The sequence below is a fragment of the Ilyonectria robusta genome (genome assembly GCF_021365365.1).
Source record: "Ilyonectria robusta strain PMI_751 chromosome Unknown BGZ61scaffold_26, whole genome shotgun sequence".
NCBI lineage: Eukaryota > Fungi > Ascomycota > Sordariomycetes > Hypocreales > Nectriaceae > Ilyonectria > Ilyonectria robusta.
This window is the reverse complement of record NW_025764460.1, coordinates 209,308-229,757: the sequence shown is the minus strand read 5'-3', so window position 1 is coordinate 229,757 and position 20,450 is coordinate 209,308. Positions and strand designations below refer to the sequence as shown.

Below are 20,450 nucleotides of genomic sequence, written 5' to 3'. Positions count from 1 at the left end.
CCCGCGTAAGTCACATACTGTCTTGAAGTGTTGTGTTTGAGCCGGGTATTATTGTGCACTGAATGTTGCCGACTGAATGTCTGTTTTGTTAAGAACGCGATTATCTGATTTCCCGGCGAGAGAGCCTAATTATTCCATGTGCATCTTTATTATCTTTGTAGTCCCACTCCCCTTCAGTGGGTGCCTCGCTGTAGTTTGCCGGGTCAACGGAGGGGACCTTAAGAATAACGTCTTCATGACCTGGGATCGAAGCGTGAATATCGGCGAATGTGCCCCCCCGATCAATGGATATCTGGACTCTTGACATTGTTGCAATGGCTATGGCAACTCTTTGGATGGTAGTATGCAACTGGACGGTTTTAGCCACTCCACTCCGTCGAGTTCTGAGGGAGCAAACTGTTTATCTTGCTGGATAATGATTTTGTTGGCAGTCAAACATCAGTTGTGTTAAAAAGACACAGGATCATTGGTATGTTGGATATGCAAGTTGAGTTACGTAGATTGAATACTTTGATACTCAATAACAGTTAACGCAGCTTCAAACGCACCTCGAACATTTTCAAACACCATCCTCGGTCTTGTCGCCCGATCAAAGGCTGTGAGGAGTCAGCTGCCACTAGCCTCATTCTATAAAGACGGCTGCGGATGTCCGGTTTTTCCGTCGAGAAGACAACGCGTCGATTATCCTTGGTCAAGATGACGCCGGGGACCCACACCGTGAGCGGGCTCGGATGTCCGCTTTGTGAAGATTGCCGCTTATCGCTTTAGGAGTTGATCGGCAAGTTGTTCCCCACACTTTGATCTCGCTCTTGGCAAGGTGTCCTGGGAGGACTTCGATTTGCCATGGCGGAGAGAGGATTGTACGGGGTTGCTTGGGGAAGAGATATAGACGGTGTTCCCGCTCCGTAGCTGACCGTCTGCCTAACAGCGGGCATCTTGAACCTGCTTCCTTCATACCTGGCTGCTGCGTTTATAAAACTCGCAATCCGCTCATTCTACACGACGACTCCACTCGCACTTCTGAAAATTCAACACCAAAACACAAAATGACGACAACAACCACCACCATTGCGTTTACGCAAAGCCTGACTTTGACATCCCCGAGCTTGAAAACTGGCCTTGAGGCTCGGTTGGCCGCACGCAGCAATGAATACACAAAGTCCACCTCCGGCCTCGCTCCGAGGCATTTGCAGGCGAACCTAATCGTCCTGCCATCCCGCTACGCCTCCGACTTCCGCGATTTGTGCGCCCGGAACCCTGTTCCGTGTCCCTTGATTGCAGAGTCGAAGACGATTGGTGACTATTCCGAACTGCGATCCCACTTAGCCACTATTGTCGACGGTGGTAAAATCGCGTCTTCGCTCGATATACGCACCGATTGTCCACGATTCAACATATACCATGACTCGAAACTCGTGAAGGCCGGCGTATCCGATATTGTTGATCAATGGACTTCGGATCATGTTGCCTTCCTTATTGGGTGCAGCTACAGCTTTGAGTCGGCCCTTGTAGCTGCCGGTCTGCCTCCACGCCACGCGGTGCTGGACCGCAATGTTCCCATGTATCGCAGCAACATTCCCCTAAACCCGGCAGGCGTTTTCACGGGAGGTACATACGTGGTATCCATGCGCCCGTACAAGAAGGCAGACATCGAAAAGATCCGATCCATTACGCGCAGCTATCTCCCAACCCATGGGGAGTGCGTGGCCTGGGGTTGGGATGCTCTTGAGAAGCTTGGTATCCAAGACGTTGATAAGCCACAGTGGGGTGATGCGCCTTTGACTATGGATGGGCGTCCTTTGAGCACGGTAACTGGGAATGAGGAGGATGTACCCGTATTCTGGGGATGTGGTGTTACTCCGCAGGAGGCTGTAATGAAGGCACCGTTGGAAGGTGCCATTATGGCCCATGCTCCAGGACATATGCTTGTACTGGATTGTCTGGAGGACGATGTTCTCAACTAGTGTTGCACTTCAGTGTTTGATCCCATTCTGAGGAGACCATGCGTACTATAAAACCGCAGGTAATTTACCACTTGCCTATTCCATAAATTTATGAGGTTCGTGACGTTATTCCACATGCTTTGCTCTCCACTCGTATCTTACCATTATTGTCACTCCAATAGCACTAAGTTGACACGGGAGAAACCATTACTCTGCGGGGTAAACACTTCATCTCTCTAAAGAGCTCTCAAGGGAGCGATAGCCAATGACGCAGATTGACTTTGCTAATTTACTACCGACTAGGTCATATGCCAGCGCCTAAGGTTGCCAAAGGGATAAGCAAAGCTAGAATTGCTTGACCTGATCCCTCGCAAGTAGGTACAACTTATTTCCCTCAGGACCTCATAAATGATGCATTGGTTGATGATGCATATGTGAACGCCGAATGATATCGGCGCCGACCAAGAGTGGGTCGGGACCTCGGCTGTACTCCCCTGCATTGCGATCTAAACGTTACCGCGGGGTAAATCAGCATCTGGCTGGCTGAGATTGTCATTTAATCCATCGGAAGTCGATGAGAGTACCAATAGAAGTCAATAAGAGCACTTATAGGGCCCGACAGATCCATCAGCTTCAAGAATCACACAGGTCACTTCACTCAATCTCAACTATGGAGGCTGCGTTTCACACCCAGAGCTTCGACAAGGCCATTTCGGTCACGCCCATCTCGAACCATGTCTACTCGGCGAATCTGGACTCATCTTGGGCCATCGGCGATGGTGAGCAAGGCCTAATCCGAAGACCCTGTAGCTTTCTGCAGAGGTAGTACCCTCAGCTCGGCTCACGCGTATCTAGTTCCACATGGCGGATACCTGGTAGCCATTCTGTATCGTCTCACCCGCTCCCATTTCGCACTCACACACCCGGGCCGACACGATGGCAATGCGGCGCCGATCGGCATGCAGATTGCCTACGTGCGCCGATGCGCAACTGGTCCAGCACAGCTAGATATTGAAGACATCAAACTCGGTGCAAGGACCTCGTTGATCCGAATTACCCTGTCCCAACAGAACTTGGCACGTGAGAAGATCGTCAAGCTGACGGGTCTCATCACCATTTCAAATCTGGCTAGCGAAACTGGTCTGTCTCTGGCTTCTGGTTGGACTCTCAGTCCGAGGCCTGCGACTTTTGTGTTCCCTCACAAGAGTACGAGCCGGGACTTTGGTTCGGACCAGACCATCCAAACAAGCCCGTGGAAACGTGTTCGCGTTCCACACCCCGAATTTCGCAAGGCAACCAGTCACGTCGAAGTGCATGTAGCTGAGACAGCCTCTCAGACTGCTTCGCACCGACACCTTACAGACCAATGGGCTGCACTGCGATGGACTGACGAAGACGGCCGTCCTGTAGAAGGTCGGTGGACTAACGAGGCTGCAGCGTTTCTCCTCGACGTCTTCCCCACAGCACTGACGAACCTCGAGACGCAGGCCACGGCCGATGATTCGGTGACGGCCCCTATGTGGTTTCCAACCTTGAGTCTGAATATCGACTTTAAGAAAGAGCTGCCTAAGGACGGTGCGGAGTGGTTGTTCAGTAGAGTCACCATGAAGTCGATTAAGAACGGACGAACGGACATTGAGGTTGTGCTCATGGATGAGTCGGAAGAGCTTGTTGCCTTGGCTACGCAGGCTGGGTTGGTGATGAGCTCTGCGCGCAATCGCGCCAAGTTCTAAACTTGGGCTGGAGAGGACGATTTAGCACCAGAATAGCGTGAAGACATCTAATGATTGGGGTTCCTTAGCCATGGCTTGAGCTATCACGATGGCTACGAGAGATACAAGATACTAGACAATGGTTTAATAATTGAAGCCGGTTCAATTCTCTCAGTAGCCGTTTGAATGGTGACATTCCACTGCCATAAGTCCAGGAATATGTCTCGTAATTGTGATTTTCAACCTTTGCAAGTGTAGATAGCCACGTTCGTAGCTAAAAGCCGACCACCATAGCTCCGTATATGGGGACATGCCTAAAGCAGCCATGCCGAATTGTCGTTTGAGATCTTATTGGACCACAGGATACCTGTCCTTACTAGGCCCTCGGCCATTCTCATCATGGCCGAGGACGAACAGACGACTAAAGGCGCTAGCCATGTCGTCTTGGCCGAGATGCCCACGTACGATGATAGTACCAATACCCCTCTCCTGACAGGCCGACAGTTATCTACCAAACATTAGATAAGCCATCCGCCTTGCCAGAGTCAATTGCGTATCTTCTTGAAAATTCAACATTCTTGTCAGTCATGTTTAGAGCCAAGCGATTCTCACCATGTCAAACCTTCTCCAACCTGTCACGCTCGGGGACTCGCTGCACTTGCCGAATCGCATTTGCATGGGTTCTAGGACTCAGAATCGATGCATCAAATACAACAAGCCCACCGAAGCCAGTGTCAAACATTACGGCACCAGGGCGCGAGACGACGTTAGCCTCATCATCGCCGAAGGACCTTTGTTTATTTCAATGGACTTGAATGGCCCCACGCACCGCTGATGTATCTCCAGGAACATGCAGACGCATGGAGAGAGGTGACAGAGTCTGTCCACAAAGAGGGTGGGAAGATATTTTTCCAGCCCTAGCACACAGGTATTACAAGTTCTCAAACAATACATGAGTATTTTTGTTGGGCTAAAATGCTTCAAGCAAGCGGTGCCGTTTCCCACTAGATGTGCTGGGTGCCATTATCGACGTGTGATGCCTCGCTTACCCTGTAATAACTGCTCAAGATCTCCTAGAGAGAATCAAATTAAGTTACTTATCCGCGCTGCGCTTCCTTCTTTCATACGGCTCATTCCTGTGACGTTCTAGTTTACCGTAGAGGCGAGTGAGGGGTAGGACAAGGCGTGAGGTACGTGATCGAGTAGATAAGGACATCGTAGTAAGCAATCTAAATAACGTAGTGTAGCACTGACGGTATTTATGTTTGTATTATCGGCTATCTGTTCTCTCCTACATTGAGTTGATAATCCAAGTAAATCCTGCATGAAACCAATCCACCTGATGACGAGACTTAGTAGAGATATCTGAATTCCAGGTTGTCTTCCCCAAGCACGGTCTTCCTATCATCTGGTCGCTCGCCACGTGCAACCTGATCCTTCTTCCTGTTCTCCAACTTGTAGTGGAATAATTGAACTGAAATGAGTGTCATGGAAATAATAGCAGACACCAAAGAACTCCAATGGCCCAGCCTGTATGGCGCTTGGCGGTAGACTTGCGGAGCAACCACGCCTGCCACGTTTCCTATAGCTTGCGAGAAGCCAAGAGCAGTCGCACGACGATAGTGCGGGGCCGTGTTGTTGACAATCCACGTCTCGTTCAGGCCCGGTCCACAGTACAGAGGGATCGCAATCATAAAGCAGGCAAAATATTGAACAGAGGACGACTTGACACCAAGGAGTATCGCGTACCCAACGACGGCGAAGATGTCGAGAACGAGGAGTACAGACCCGCGGAGTCCCCACTTGTCGCCAACCAGGGCTGCTGCGAAGAACGAGATACCGCCGAGCAGATACACGGGGACGCTGAGGTATTGGGCCTGGAGGCTGTTATAGCCAAGTCCGTCCTTGAGAATTGACGGGAGGAAGCTACTGAAACCGTAAAGGATAATGTCCTGGAAAAATTGTACCAGCGCACTGTAACCATGATTAGCATGTCGATTCAGGGAGATTGAATGCTGATGTTATGAGGGAAGCCTTACCCAGTGTACAATCTCCAGTCTTTCATAGCAGAAAGGACTTGGGACCGATCAAATGCCTCGCTACCCATGTACTCCCGGCGTTGCAAGTCACGCTGCTCCATCGTCTCGCGCTCCTCGGGAGTCCAAAATTTGGCTTTGGCGGGAAACTCAGGCAAGCCGTACCACGCCCAGGGGATAACCGAAAGCGAAATAAGGCCCTCGATGATGTATAGCCAGCTCCAGGCGTGCAGTCCTCCGACGGTACCAATCTTGGTAATACCGGTAGCTACCAAGCCGCCGAACATACCCGAGAAAGCCGTCGCGGCAAAGAGGTACGCAAAGCGCAAGCCTTGCTCGCGTCTGTTGTACACCATGGTAATGTAGATGCTAATGCAGGGAAAGAAGCCGGCCTCGCAAATGCCGAGGATAAGACGGCAAGCAAGAAGAGAGCCAAAGGAGCGAACAAATGCTGTGCCGATAGTGACGAGCGACCAAGCAGCCACCATAACGGAAATGGCACGGTGCACCTTGAGTTTGCGCACAGCAAGGACGAGAGGCAACATGAGGATGACGTAGGTCGCGAAGAAGAGACTGACGGCGGTGCTGAACTGCGGCCCTGATAAATTGAGCTGGTCCTTGAGGCCAGCCACGGCGGCGTTTCCGATGTTGCTTCTGTCGAGATACGCCATAAAGTAGAGGGCACAGAACAGGGGGGCAAAGCGGTAGTCGAGACGGCGGAGGACGCGTTTCTCAATTATAGGGTCGACGTAGATGTCGGAGGGCGACTCCTCGGCGATGGACTCATTCTTGACTTGTCCAGGAGTAGAGACTTTGGACACGGGGTCCTTGAGGTCAGTGCTAGTCATAGGCAAGCCCTCGGCAGCCTTGTCGGATGCCATGGCGTCGAGAGAGTATGAGAGAGATTTCAGCTCGGTTGCAATTGCATGGAGTTGATTGAGGTAAAGTTCATTGGAAAGGTTGGGCGATGAACATCCTCTCGAACTGGGAAGAGGTTGGACGCTTATATGCAGGCGATTGAGAACCGTTCAGGGGATTGACTCGCTCACGCCAACGGTAACAATCACTAGTACTACAGTACCGGGATCTACTACCAGACGGCTTATCTTATCTCTGTAGCAATCCCAGAACCGGGCTAGACTTATCATTCCAGCTAAGATATTGTGTAGACTACTACGTAGTTCCACATATTGGTGCGGGGACTGCATCCGCTTTGCTTGATACGATAACGCGCGACAACGGAAACGGACTTCCAGCTCCGTGTCTCTTGGCTTCAACCTAGGCCGCTTCTCCGGGTAGTATTTGACGCCTTGGTTCTACGGCTGCCGGTCACGGCTTGACATTTACCGGAGTTCACGTCCGACTGTCGCTCGACGTCCGCTCTTTCTTCTCTCGCATAACGGGCACGTCGTCCGCGACTCGAGATCAATTCATCCCCGGCAATCGCTTAGCCAAGATGCAACCACTTGTAAGGCAACGGCCTTTGACGGCTCCGGCTGGAGAACTCGCTGGGATATCGTGAGAATTCTCCATGATGCCGCTCGCTGTACATGGCCACTGACGTCACTCTGTTTTCGAGCTCTCTAGATGTGATCGGTGCCGCAAACGCAAGGTAGGCTAAGCTCTCTCTACATCGTATTTCAATTGGCAAAAGTAACCAGTCAATCCAGATCAAGTGTGATCGACAGAATCCCTGCTCCAAGTGTTCCAAGGCCAAAGTACAGTGCTCTTTTCCAGGCGGCGGGGAAAGGTCTAGGTGAGGCAATGCATTCAAAATAAGTAGTATCTCGGCAATGCTGATGTCACAAAATCCGACAGACCGGCGTCGAAACGATATGTACAGGCGCTTGAAAGCCAAATCGGCTCCATGAGCTCATTCCTCCAGGAACTCATCACCACCAACGACGCCGCAAGGAAAGAGATGCTCACGAATGTTGCGCCATCGTTGATTCAAGGCCAGTTGCCACGGGCTCAACCACCTACAGGAGAGGCAATGCAAAAAACACCTCCGGCAACCATCACGACAGAGTCTGGCGCAAAGTCAGGGACCCTCATTCTTGCCAAGGCACAGGAGGGCCGGATGCGTAAACTTCCCACGAGAAAGGCCACACAGTTCTATGGAGGGTCCAGTCTATTCCAGCTACAGCTATTTGAACCATCCTCCCCGGCAGTGACCATCGTCAATGACCCATCCAATGGCTCGCCGTCAGATAGCATCAACTCGATTGCAAATGGAACTCCACGCCCGTCAGACAATTACACCTTGCCTCCCTCAGCAAAAAGCGACACGTGCCGCGAATTGATGGCAGCCTTCTTCCAGAATGTCTATCAGTACAACATGTGTATTTATCGCGAGTACTTCCTCCGAGACTACGATGCTGGTGACGGTCCGTACTACTCGGACACGTTGATGTATTCCATCTGCGCAGTCGGTGCCCTCGTATCGCCGGATCCACGCTTGAGGGAACTTTCGCCCGTCTTTACGAAGCGCGCCGAAGCAATGGTCTATGAATCTCTGGACTTGCCTGACCTGACCATCTTACAGTCACTCATTGTTCTCGGCCATCTCGAGGTCGGCCAGGGCAGGAGTTCCAAGGGGTGGCTGTTTTGCGGAATGGCATTCCGCCTGACGCATGAAATGGGACTGCATCTTGACCCGACGCGTTGGTCTAATAGCAAGTCGGAATCTTCGGTTGACAGAGAGGTTCTTCGTCGCGTCTACTGGGCAGCCTTTATTGCCGACAAACAACTCAGCCTATTTTTTGGCCGTCCACCCGCTCTATATCCTCACGAATCGGATGTTCAAAATACGATTCGAATACCCTATCCTCCTGAATGGGAGAGACTGCTGGACTTGTACATTGCCAAAGACACTTCTTCGACAGCTTTTGAAGACGGTATATCGACAATTGGTTCCTTTGTCCACCAACTTGAGCTTGCCAAGATTTTTCACGCAATGATTGTCGACGTCTTCCAAAATCGACTCCGCCAGCACGATGCGGCGGCTGCAGCTGCAACGGCGCTCAAGGTCCATACGTCACTTGTGAGATGGCTGGCGATGCTACCGCAGAAGTTGCACTGGAACCAGTGGACTGTTGAACAAGTCCCTCCGTATGTGCTACACTTGCACATGCTATTTCACAAGGGGATGATCATACTTCATCGACCTCCTCGGCAACATCTCGATGATGAGATGGTGGCAAGTAGCGAGGATGTCGAAGTATGTTACCAGTCGCTTTCAGCAATTATGAGATTGCTCAGCAGCTACGGGCGGTACTATCGCTTTGAAGTCCTCCCGCTTGACTTTGTGCACACCCTCTCCGCCGCAGCCGACGTGGTAATGATGAGGAGGTATCTAGAGAAGTCTTCTTGGGATGAAAAGGACATATCCAAGCCGTTGAAGCAGATTCTCAACACCATGGAGGCCATCCAAGATGTGTATCCGTGCATGCGAGAGATTAAGGACAGCATCATGGGGAGCATACCGACCGACAACAGTAGCAGCAATACCCAGCAGCAGGAACACGGTGTTGAACTCGACTTGATGGATTTCCTTCAGTCCAAGGCTGGCTTGCTTCCTTGTGACTGGTTTTTCGATGAGGCGCAGACATCGTCAAATGCGGACTTGGGAGTGTTGGTGACGGACGAGTATCTGAACCAACATCAAGCATGGAACAGCATCATGGAATAGCACGCGGAAACTTAAATTGTACAATCCTATGGCTCAAGGGTTGAAAACGTCTCTGACTGCAGCTATCGTGGTGTTGCCTCCGCTAAGTACGATTGCCACGTTCCAAACGCCCACCCGAGTCTCAACCTGTCGCTGTGCCACCAAGTCTCTGAACCTTTCATTGAACAGAAGCACAGCGAAAGGGACACAGGCGCTCGGTTCAACGACGATCTTCAACTTCTCAAAAATCAGTTCCATGGCCATCTTGATCTCCTCTTCGTCAGCAGCGAATACACCCTCCACTTTGTTCGGGTCGCTCACGATGCCCCAGTTGAGCACGCCGACTGGTGTTCGCAGACCGTCAGCGATAGTCGAGGACGACACCTGAGCAATTCGTTCTCCTTTTTCCAGACCGCGGACTGCGTCGTCTGCTCCGCCGAATGATGGCTCTGCCCCAAACACCTTGGTCTGTGGTTTATCACTGAACCAGGTGGCAATACCCCCAAGAAGTCCTCCACCACCGAGGGGGGCAAGTACTGCATCCAATATCCGATCAGATGCACCGGGTGATGTAAGTTCCCGGAACTGTTCATCCAGCTCCTTGGCACAAGTTCCTTGACCGAGAATGATATCAGGATGTTCATAAGGAGGTACGAAGATGCCACCTGACGAGGCCACTGCGACTTCCACGGCAGCTTTCTTTTCCTCGTTTGAGCTGCCGCAGAACAGGATCTCTCCTTTAGCACTTTTGCCTCCATTTTCATCCAGGACCGTGATATCCAAACTTGCTGCGACGCCTTGAATTTTGCTCTGGTTGCTGTTCCTCGGCATCACAATCAGAACAGGCACCTCAAAGGTTGATGCCGCCAACGCAAGACCCTGGGCATGGTTCCCCGAGGAGGCGGTCACGACACTTTTTCTTCGCAGCACTTCCAAACCCAACTCATCAACCAGGCTCGAGATGGCGTAGAAGGCGCCCCGGGCTTTGAATGCACCTGTCCGCTGAAAGTTCTCGCACTTGAAATAGAGATTAAACTTTGGGACGTGGGATGTTGACTTGTGATTTGCTGTGTTATCGATGGGTGGTATCGGCATTGACGTTGAAAAAGGTTTCCGCCTTGGTTCTGAACATGACGCGATGTCATCAAGGCAGCGCGACTTAAGGAGTGGTGTGCGATAGATATAGTCCGAGATCTTCTCAAGGGCCAAAGAAATTGATGCAGGTTCTAACGGGGCACAAGAAGTGACGCTGGCCATGATGTTGAAGTGACACGCTGATCAATTTTGTTCGTTGTCAATTGATTAAACGTGGTGGTAATATCAGACAAGTATGGGAGAGTAATTGAGATCCAGCTACTAAAGAGTAGTGATGGGGAATAGCGAGAGCTCATCGAACTCGAAATAAAAAGCCCGCTGAAGAGTGACAGCTTATCATGCAGTTGAGGTCATATCTGAAGTGGGCTCCCCACAGTCCGTATTGGCCCCGGATCACCTTCCGAACGGAGCTAAGAGGACAGGACGGACTCGACATCCGAAACTAACGGACACGGGGCCGCTCCGTCGTGCTCGGAACTACTGATAAATGTCGTCAGAGGGCGCGTAACGTGCATCTGCGACCTGGGTAGTCGGCAATATTTACCAAGCGGAGTAAGACCATCCGTCCTGGTTTTAATTACTATTTTACTCTGTTCACGAACTCTTTCCATCAAACTCCGATTGCGAATATCGCTCGACGCCCTCGCATCTGCCAAACTCGGAACCCCGCCGCCTTCATTACTCCAAGAAACTCAAAATGTCAAAAGTCGCGGTTTTTACTGACAAGGCCCCCAAGCCTCGGCCTGTCTATAGCCAGGCAATCGTGGCAAATGGGTTTGTCTTTTGTTCGGGACAGATCCCCAAAGATCTCAGCGGCAAGATCGTGGAAGGAACAGTCGAGGACCGAACGGTGAGTAGGTCCAGAAATGCAGGATACTCGGCAAACGCTTACTCCCATTCCTACAGCATCAATGCATTGCCAATCTCAAGGCAGTTCTCGAGGCCGCGGGATCAAGCCTCGATGACGTTGTCGAAGTCAATGTGTTTCTTTCAGATATGGGGGACTTTGCCAAAATGAACAAAGTTTACGAACAGTACTGGGGTGAAGTTAAGCCCGCAAGAACGTAAGTATCGCCCTTATGGGCTTAACGTACCACAAACGAAACATCATTACACAAGCTAATGAATCGCAAAGATGTGTTGCTGTAAAGACACTTCCTGACCATACGGATGTAGAGATAAAATGTGTTGGACTTGTGCGATAGGTCATAGACGCTAGACTTACAATAGTACAAGGTTCACACTATCCGGACTATCCGAACGATCAAACTTAATCCTGGTTCAACATGCGCTGTTATTCAGTGTTTAGCTCTATTAGTCCATGCGCCCTAGGTATTGCAATAGATAATAAATTATCCAACAAACTTCACATTCAGTCATCACGTTCGTCTTCAGGAAGCAGGGTTGTGGAATAAGTAAGATTCCTATATACAGGAGAAGAACCAAATACAGAAGAAGAACACCCGGCTCATTTCATCTAGTTACAGACCCACGGATACCAAAACATGACTCATATTGCACACTCAAGTCGTAACCTCAGAATGCCCTTCGCAGTCACTCATGAGTGAGTGATTTAGCAAGTGGGCAGAGTGGACTGGCCCTTGCAGTTGGCAGTGGTGCTGACCTCCTCGCTCTTGCCGTTGCCCTTGGTGACACCCTTGAACTCCTGGCAGACCTTCTTGACGCTGGAGCCGCAAGATCCGGAGACGTTGGAGGTGTCGCCGTAGTTGGAGTTGATGCCAACCAGGTTGGAGACGCCCTTGGCCTTGACGTTCTTGATGACGACGTGGCGGGGGCCACCGTTGTTGGTGCAGTCACCGCATCCGCGGTAGAGCTTGCCGGCGTTGACGACGGTGAAGTTCTCGATAGTGACGGTTCCGCGGCCGTTGTGCTGGACAACCTTGTCCTTGGCCTCCTGGGCACCACCGCCCTGGATCAGGACATCACCATTGCCGAGGGCAGAGATGGCATCTATAAGAGTTAGTCAAATGAATCCGGTGGATAGTAATGTGCTAAAGCTTACCCTCGCAGACATCTCGGAACCAAACGTTCTTGAGAGTGCACTTGCCCTTGCAGTGGACACCCTCGAGCTGGTCCTTTCCAATGATGACGTTGCTCAGAGTAGCACCATCGCTCAGGATAAACACAGCGCTGTCGCTGCCCGTATCGTCATCGGTGTTGCAAGGGCGGCCACGGTCGAACTCCTGGTTGCCGTAGTCCTTGGAACCGGAGATGTTGATGGGAGCATCGTTGGACTGGATGGCTCCGACTCGGGCAGGGATGTTCAAGGTCTGCGCGGAGGCAGCGGTGGCCAGGGCCAGAGTAGCGATGATCTGCTGGTAGAGCATTTTGAAAGATGGAAAGATGCTGAGTTGAGTGAGTTGGTAGAGGAGTGGATGTTGATGGTTTGGTGAAGAAAGCAGTTGGGAGCGTAGAACCTCTTGTATTTATACACAACTTGTAGATAGAAACCAGCTCATCGTCAACTACAATACACCGTATCTAGTTGATGGTTTCACATTAACTTTCCGATGTTCCCTTCAATACGATCATCCCGTGATGCTACTTGGTGGAAAAAGAAACACGGACATAGCCGACTTGGTGTCGAGTCTCCGTTTTGCCCCAAACGTCCCAGGCTTGGCGGTTGACGATGTTCGCTTAGATCCTGCTTGGTGGAAAAAAAGAAATAATACGGAGACTCTGGGCTGACAAGGTAGTTTAAGCTTTAATTTTACCTTAAAGATCCGCTCCCCCAATTGCAACCCTCACCGACTCCTGTTTGGTGGAAAATACCCGGGAGACCGCAGTTGGCCGACGGGAATGCTAAGCTTTGTTTTTACCTTAACGATGCTAGCTCAGCGCTTTGTACGCGCACGGGAGCCTCCTTCACATACCCGGAACATGCGTTTTGTTAGAGTGAGTCGAGTTGAAACAAATTTGTTTTACAAGATGGTCTTTGCGGCCACATTGGTCACGGCTATGCGATACAAGGACGCTAACTGGCACCAAAGTCCATAGATAGTAGGTACTCCCCATCACATTTCTACTGAAAGGTCATTGCCAGAAGCATCGTATTATCAATCTAAAAGGAAAAGGGGGTGTAAACCCGGTGACAACACGAGCATACTATTTCCGGGATAGCTCGAATGCCAAGGCGGCGAAACGGTTCCAATCTCGGACTCAGTCCCACTTGAAACTGCCTACGTACAATTCGGATAGCTCCGTTACCAGGGTGGATCACCCAGCCCTCTATCACTACGACGTAGCCGCGAGCCGCGCTCCCTATACGGTCGAGCTATGTGTCTTGGTATTGTACTTGGAGTATTTGACTGAGTGGCAAAAGGGGGTAGATTTGTCTAGACACCGAAGCTTCGTCAGTGTTCGAATTTTCCGAACGCCCCGAGCAACAGTATCGAATTGTTTCCGCTTACTCAGATGACAATGGCCATAGTCTTCCCATCTCATCCGGATGGGCGCTTAACCGGGCTGCAAAGGTTCCACATCCATCGATAGTGAAGCGGTCAGTGTCGCTATCCAAGTAGTGGTTTATTGTTTCTCCAGGAGCGGTGTGGACGACATGGAATGCATGCGGGCTCTGCTCAAGATGACCTGTCAACAAGTACAGTTGTCCGAAGAATGATACACTAGGAGTTACTTGTAATCTACGGTGTGACATGAAAGAAATGAGTCTGGTTGTGAAGATATAGGAGCTTAGCTAGATCCGTCACGGATGTCATCCCCCGCAGATAATTGAGGGGTGGCTGTGATGCACTTGAAACACACCAACCCAGGGGCTACAATTGGAGGGAGCATGTCATCGCCATGACATGCCTCCTGACAGGGTAGCTGCTAATGGATCAAAGACGAATCCAGCTGCAGTAGATGTGAAGGAAATTAGATGCAAATAGCACGTGGGATGAATGAAGGACAATGGTGATTGTGATGATGATGGGAATGGTTTCAAGAATGGTACACTGGCTAAGGCCCCGCCAATCCCGCGATAGGGCAAGATAACGTGTTAGTATAACTAAATAGGAGGATTGTACATTATTTTCTACGATTAACAGCAAAGAAGGAGGGTAGAGAAATTGTGGCTGGCATATAGGGTAGGACGGATACAATTTGCTTGCGTGGCTCAAGGAGTCGGATTTACCTCCTATCACCGAACAAGGGCGAGCAACCACATTCCTAGTATTCCAATTCTAAAGCCCTAAGTTCACGATCCTTCAAGAGACCAAGTTCCCACTCTTTGGGGCACTTGGGGCATAATTGCTCTCAATTGACTCGTTAACTTAGAGAATACACCTGAGACTTTAATAAGATACGAGTAAACCAACAATTTGTATTACTACTTCCAACCACTAGATCTCGCAATACGTATCATCGATCCTGGAAGTAGTAGTTTCAATGTCGGAAAATTTGAACATTCGCTCACCCTACACCCACGAAACAGATATAAATTTGTTGCCAATGGCACTTTATTTTAAGCCTTGTCCTAGACATGGGCCATCATGTACGTCATCCTTGGTCCCATGTGGACATTTCGGCTCCTCGCGCCGATGGAATGCTACGCAAGTGACTCCCGGGCCGACAGGTTCCGGATCACCTCGGATATATGACTTCATCGCGATCTGCCACAGTTTAGTTTCGATGGAAGCAGTACCTCGGTTATATCGGCGATAAACACCTCTGGTTCACCCTAGAATATTCCACAAGATCCTTTGGCTGTCCCTTGACACGAGCAGCACGCGGTGGGGACGGCCTCGGATCTCCGGACTAGGCCACGCGGTGGCTTGCGGCTTTGATAGTGGTGTGCAACCACCTGGTCTAAAGTACGTCCAAGGTGCTCTCTAGCCCGCAACGTTAATCGAAGCTGTATAACTTGCCCATGCACAGCCTAATAAATGGGGTTTGGACGCGTATATCCAATGCCTCGACCTTTTCGCTATGAGCCCCATGCTGATATGTTTGTCTCATGGCGACAACACATAACATGTGCGCTACCATTCGCTTACCATTGGTCTCGTCTGCATCACCTCGGGCGTATCGGGTCTATCACCGAGCCGTGGACAGATCATAAACGCCGATGAAGAGACGGGAGCATTGACGGGAACAGAGCCAATTGAATTGGATATGATTACGTTAAAATGCATCACGGACCTCAATGATTCGACATTGGCTAATCTGCCCCTTAATTCGAAACGCTAGTAGCGCTCGTTGCTTCGCTTTTCCTTGCTATAGCTTAATCTTTATATTTAGACTTCCCTCAGCCACCATTAGTTTCACGGGAGTATCGCGGAGCCGCGACCACCACCACGCGAGGGATGATCAAGACGCGTAATCCTCTCGTATTCGAAATTCCGTTTCAAAGTGAAACCCTTATCGGGAGCACGGCAGGCATGAGAAACATGTCGGTGTTAGTGAGCGAGCGAGCTGGCAGTCCTCGGGTATCTCGCGGGGCGGTGCAGCTCTGTGAAGCATTGGTAGGGAGCTTCAGACAGAAGGAGGCGCAAGAGACGGGCGCGTATCATCTTACGCGTCATCGTCGAGATTGGTGCCGCAAATCTCGACTGCCGGACCCGCTGATTGCAGATCTGTGAAATATAGTTGCGAGCTCAACCGAGCGATTCTTTTAACGCCGACAGGGCTGTGCCAAGCATTAGATATATAACATTCACTGCCAAGACAGTGGGTTTACATGTTCCAATCTGCTCATTATCCATTTCGCAGCTGTATGTCTTGTTCTGGTTTAATGAAGCATATCATAAGAAATTTTGTTCGACGCCCGGCTGCAGAAAATGTCCCTTTTTATGTCTCGGCGGCAGGACGATGAGTACCCTTTGACCGACAATCCGAACCACTCGTACATTCTGAGCACGTCTTCGTTGAACACACCTGTCAATGGATCAACAACACAGAGTGGCTACAACTCCGGAGACGAGACGGCGGCAGAATCCGAATCGAACCGACCCCTACCGAGCGCCGTTGATATCGAGGCGAGGATCAATCATGCCAAGACCGACGAGCCGCCCTATCACGTCTTTACGAAGCGCCAAAAGTGGAATTTCGTCTACCTTGTCTCCTTGGCAGGCTCGTTTTCCCCGCTATCGTCCAATATCTACTTCCCCGCGATAAACACAATATCATTGGAATTGGGAGTCAGCGAGTCTCTCATTGCATTGACCATCACGGTATACATGGTTGTCCAGGGCATAGCCCCGTCAATATTTGGTGCCGTGTCAGATACCAGTGGCCGCCGCCTCACATTCGCTATCGTTCTCACCATATATACTGCAGCAAATCTGGCTCTGAGTTTCACTGCAAACTATCCAATGCTGCTTGCCTTGCGGGGCCTCCAAGCGGCAGGCTCTGCCGCAACCATCAGCATCAGCACGGGTGTCATCGCCGACATGGCTTCTCCAGGTGAACGGGGGAGCTTTATTGGAACAAACGCCGGCATAAGGTATGTGGAAGCAGCGGTCGCACAAAAACCAGGCGCTGACCTATTCGCAGAATGATGGGCCAAGCGATTGGACCTGTTATTGGCGGTCTTCTCAACAGTGCTTGGGGTTTCAGAAGCATCTTTTGGATGCTGTTTGCCTTCAGTCTCTTAGTTCTCATTCTTTTGCTGGTCTTCTTGCCGGAGACGCAGCGAAAGATAGCTGGCAATGGCAGTATTCCCCTTACAGGTTTTCACAAGGCGTGGATTTACTACCTCCGCCCGCCGAAAGAATGGGCCAACTCCGACAAGCCCGAAAAGTCCAAAATGCCGCCGTTTTCCTTGCAAAAAATTATCGTCCCGCTGAAATATGTCGTTGAAAAGGATATCTTTGTCCTCCTGTCCTGGGGTGCACTCGTCTACGCACTTTGGAGCATGGTGACCTCGTCGACCACGACGGTGCTGTTGCGGACCTTTCCGGACCTGAAGCAGTGGGAAATCGGCCTCTGCTTCCTCCCCAATGGATTCGGGTGTGTTTTCGGGTCTCTTATCACCGGGCGGCTGTTGGATAAAAGCTTCAAGCAGGTCGAGGCTCGATACAAGGAGGAGCACGGCTTGGAATCCGTCAATGTCAAGGGGAACACCGACTTTCCAATTGAGCATGCACGGCTTCCATTGATGCCCTACTTCAGTGTCGCCTTCATTGTCGCGATGGGGCTCTACGGTCCCAGCTACGAGTTCAATGATCTGCGCAGGAATTTTGCCGGTAACCTGGTCGCGTCCCTGGGCCTGCAATTCTTTATCGCATTCACAGCCACGGCTATTTTTAACATCAACTCTACCATGCTGGTCGATTGCTTCCCCGACGGCGCTGGCGGAGCTACGGCTACGAACAACCTGTTCCGCTGTCTCCTTGGTGCTGTTGGAGTCAGTGTTATCCAGCCGTTGATCGACGCGGTCAAGATCAGAAATGCGTTTCTGATTCTGACGGCAGTGGTTACACTCTTTTCGCCGCTTGTGTGGGTGCAATGGAAGTACGGTCGGAAATGGCGACTGGAGAGGGAGCGGAAGGCCGCATTATCGGCGCAATGAAAGAGCACAGAGAGTCAGTGGCGTAGAAAATGTCTCAAGGGAATTTCCGGTAGTACAGTGCCCCGGTCAACGAGGTGGCACGGGTTGATAAAATGAATTTAGATGGTAAAAGGTTAGATCTGGGAGGGAATATAGATTATAGAAGGGATTGATGATGGGAAATATCATACGATTACAGGTCGAGGTCGCTAAAACTAGATGTAGTGTTCGTAATGGTGAGTACAGTGGTTCGTGATGCTTGCGTGGAATGTCTCAATCCATTTGGTTTGGAGACCATAATTAAAAGTTACCTATGCATAATGGCGATCTTTGTATATGTGAGACACGCAATTTACTCCCGCACGTGCTCAGCTGACCCTTGATCTAGGCCAAGAATGGAGTTCATCAAACGCTCCCCTGCCTTTGTTACGTGACTCGGCCATCCCGGCCATCCGCTACGAACGAGCGAATGAGACTCACAGGAACACGAAAACAACCACATCCAGACTAGTGCAGGGGTAGAGAACACCGCTATTCCGAGATCCTAGCACCTTAGAGCCGAGCGGTGCACTATAATATGAACCGGACAAGCCTCCGAAAGGGGAGATTTGTGCATCCGCATACCGTCGCAATGGTCGCACCACCACCAGACAAAGGAATTGATCGAGTCGAGCGCAGTTACACTCAACTCTCGCCTTCTGTTACTCGAGTAAAACTGACCCCACTTACATTTTCTCTGGGCCATTGAAGAGTCTCTCGACGGGTGAGTGTGCGGTGGTGGCCAAAGGTATTTTGCACCTAGACTGGCCCGTTCACTTCCAAGAGCTGCGCGAGGCAATTACGTCTGCCGACGATCTCAACAAGTCGCTGAATTTGGAGACTTTAAGCAGCCTGTGGCTGTGCTTCGAGGTGACTTGGGATTCTGCGAGTGGCGCCTACCGAGCCGACACCAATGCTAAACTGCCATTCATCTGGGTTTATCACCTCAACAACGACTTTGTACTTTAATTACAAGAGAAGAAGCCATTCCTCTCCTAATATTTGTGTGCTTTGCGGTCCTGATGGGAACTTTAGAACCCATTTGGTTCATCTCGGGTTGGTCAATCCGTAGCTGGATTCAGGGAGATCGGAATTAACGGATGAGATGAATAGAGTGCATGCAGATATCTGACAGTAATGGCAGCATGGGCCCACTGCCAATACTTGAAGCGAGTATTAAGAAAATGAGTCAAGCAAACGAAATGAGCGGTGCAGATGACAGACTCCGCAGCGTGGCAACAGCGACCGCGCGGACATGAGTTGCAACTTGTACATATTCCCCAGTTCCTCAATTGAGAGCGGTCCATACATAAACGGACTACGACGTCGCATCAAGAACCGACTTATTGATTTTCTTGGCCGTTGTTAACCTGCTGACATGATCAATGATCACCGCGACGACTGCGGGTGCTTCCGAGGAAGCCGTTCAATACCGACATCATACCGGTGGGAAGTTTCATAATCACCAAGGGAGGAACTCCAGTATCCAGTGAGATTTTCTGCCCGGAAAGTGATTATATGGCATCGCTTGCATCTCCGTGATATACTTATTATGTTGTAGTCCTGAACGCATGATGGCTACCCACGTCCATTGAGTTATTAAGGCATCCACACCGTCGTGAATCGCTTCCCGAGTGGTCAAGATGTGGCCAACTGATGCGAATTCCCTCGCGCCCCCGCTCTGCAAGGTAGTGATCGTGCCCAGCTAGAAAACCTACTCCTGTGGCGGCGAGTGTACTACTAGAAACGCCTAGGATCTGTCGCACTTGGATTAAACCTTTGTCTAGCTTGAAACTTCGGTCGATGACTCGGAGAAATCGCATCCAGCGGTAACCCCGGATGACAATTTAGTGACAGAGTTTCAGGAGGGGAGACTTTCGCAAAAGTACTTTCTCCACCAGCTTTGCAAGCTCAGTGGCAAGTGCAACCTGCGACATGCTATACATCGAGGCGTTGATGGTCAAACGCGCCGCGGCGTTGGATGGAAGTCAGTCGTGAAGGCGATGCGAAGCCATCTTCTCTCCAGCTTCCGTCCGTCTTACCCGTATTCGACTGCATAGTTTGTCTAAAAGCGCCCGATCCCCATTTCTCAGAACTTGACCAAGTGCCACTGACCTAAAATAGCAGAAGTCCAATTCATGAGTAAAAATTGATGCGTATTTTCCAAGCCCAATACATGGTTCTGCCTAATCTCGGGCCAAATATCATCCCCCAACTCGCAACAATAGACTACAACGCTATACCAACAAGCGCCATTCTTTAGTTGTCGCTGTTGAGGAGCATTAGGCCACATTGGGCGATATTTCCGCCATCGAACCCGACAAGGAGGAGTGAGTCTACAAAAGGTGTTATTACTGCTGCTCTTCTTGCTGATCAACGATCTCCGCAGAACTCCTGTGTGAAGTGCTGGGGTGTCAAGAGAAGGCAGCTACAACGAGAAAATGA

At 50.6% G+C, this 20,450-nt stretch overlaps 9 protein-coding genes across 9 annotated transcripts; 5 read left to right on the top strand and 4 right to left on the bottom strand.

Annotated features, from left to right (window-relative positions):
- Window positions 1–96: 96 nt before the first annotated feature.
- On the bottom strand, window positions 97–579 carry BGZ61DRAFT_461138 (uncharacterized protein). The gene has a single exon (XM_046247098.1). It carries the CDS (start codon window positions 305–307, stop codon window positions 101–103), a length of 207 nt encoding a protein of 68 aa, XP_046098115.1. The 5' UTR covers window positions 308–579; the 3' UTR covers window positions 97–100.
- Window positions 580–847: 268 nt separating this feature from the next.
- BGZ61DRAFT_461137 (DUF1445 domain-containing protein) lies at window positions 848–2,117 on the top strand. The gene has a single exon (XM_046247097.1). The coding sequence runs from the start codon at window positions 1,047–1,049 to the stop codon at window positions 1,962–1,964; it is 918 nt and encodes a 305-aa protein (XP_046098114.1). The 5' UTR covers window positions 848–1,046; the 3' UTR covers window positions 1,965–2,117.
- Window positions 2,118–2,613: 496 nt separating this feature from the next.
- On the top strand, window positions 2,614–3,676 carry BGZ61DRAFT_364979 (thioesterase-like superfamily-domain-containing protein; the record flags this gene model as incomplete). The annotated part of the gene is made up of 2 exons (XM_046241566.1): window positions 2,614–2,722; window positions 2,799–3,676. The coding sequence occupies 2 exons, from the start codon at window positions 2,614–2,616 to the stop codon at window positions 3,674–3,676; spliced, it is 987 nt and encodes a 328-aa protein (XP_046098113.1).
- A 1,331-nt stretch (window positions 3,677–5,007) lies between these two features.
- On the bottom strand, window positions 5,008–6,539 carry BGZ61DRAFT_364841 (high-affinity nicotinic acid transporter; the record flags this gene model as incomplete). The annotated part of the gene is made up of 2 exons (XM_046241555.1): window positions 5,008–5,629; window positions 5,695–6,539. 2 exons carry the CDS (start codon window positions 6,537–6,539, stop codon window positions 5,008–5,010), a joined length of 1,467 nt encoding a protein of 488 aa, XP_046098112.1.
- A 453-nt stretch (window positions 6,540–6,992) lies between these two features.
- BGZ61DRAFT_118149 (fungal-specific transcription factor domain-containing protein) lies at window positions 6,993–9,399 on the top strand. Its single transcript, XM_046237011.1, has 4 exons — window positions 6,993–7,209; window positions 7,279–7,303; window positions 7,362–7,447; window positions 7,510–9,399. Exons 1-4 carry the CDS (start codon window positions 7,148–7,150, stop codon window positions 9,380–9,382), a joined length of 2,046 nt encoding a protein of 681 aa, XP_046098111.1. The 5' UTR covers window positions 6,993–7,147; the 3' UTR covers window positions 9,383–9,399.
- A 16-nt stretch (window positions 9,400–9,415) lies between these two features.
- BGZ61DRAFT_365061 (pyridoxal-phosphate dependent enzyme-domain-containing protein) lies at window positions 9,416–10,618 on the bottom strand (the record flags this gene model as incomplete). The annotated part of the gene is made up of 2 exons (XM_046241579.1): window positions 9,416–10,113; window positions 10,147–10,618. 2 exons carry the CDS (start codon window positions 10,616–10,618, stop codon window positions 9,416–9,418), a joined length of 1,170 nt encoding a protein of 389 aa, XP_046098110.1.
- A 535-nt stretch (window positions 10,619–11,153) lies between these two features.
- BGZ61DRAFT_364687 (Endoribonuclease L-PSP/chorismate mutase-like protein) lies at window positions 11,154–11,661 on the top strand (the record flags this gene model as incomplete). The annotated part of the gene is made up of 3 exons (XM_046241542.1): window positions 11,154–11,306; window positions 11,363–11,520; window positions 11,592–11,661. 3 exons carry the CDS (start codon window positions 11,154–11,156, stop codon window positions 11,659–11,661), a joined length of 381 nt encoding a protein of 126 aa, XP_046098109.1.
- Window positions 11,662–12,029: 368 nt separating this feature from the next.
- On the bottom strand, window positions 12,030–12,804 carry BGZ61DRAFT_365009 (pectate lyase; the record flags this gene model as incomplete). The annotated part of the gene is made up of 2 exons (XM_046241573.1): window positions 12,030–12,427; window positions 12,480–12,804. The coding sequence occupies 2 exons, from the start codon at window positions 12,802–12,804 to the stop codon at window positions 12,030–12,032; spliced, it is 723 nt and encodes a 240-aa protein (XP_046098108.1).
- Window positions 12,805–16,117: 3,313 nt separating this feature from the next.
- Window positions 16,118–18,283, top strand: BGZ61DRAFT_461126 (major facilitator superfamily domain-containing protein). The gene is made up of 2 exons (XM_046247096.1): window positions 16,118–16,919; window positions 16,970–18,283. The coding sequence occupies exons 1-2, from the start codon at window positions 16,255–16,257 to the stop codon at window positions 17,985–17,987; spliced, it is 1,683 nt and encodes a 560-aa protein (XP_046098107.1). The 5' UTR covers window positions 16,118–16,254; the 3' UTR covers window positions 17,988–18,283.
- Window positions 18,284–20,450: the final 2,167 nt, after the last annotated feature.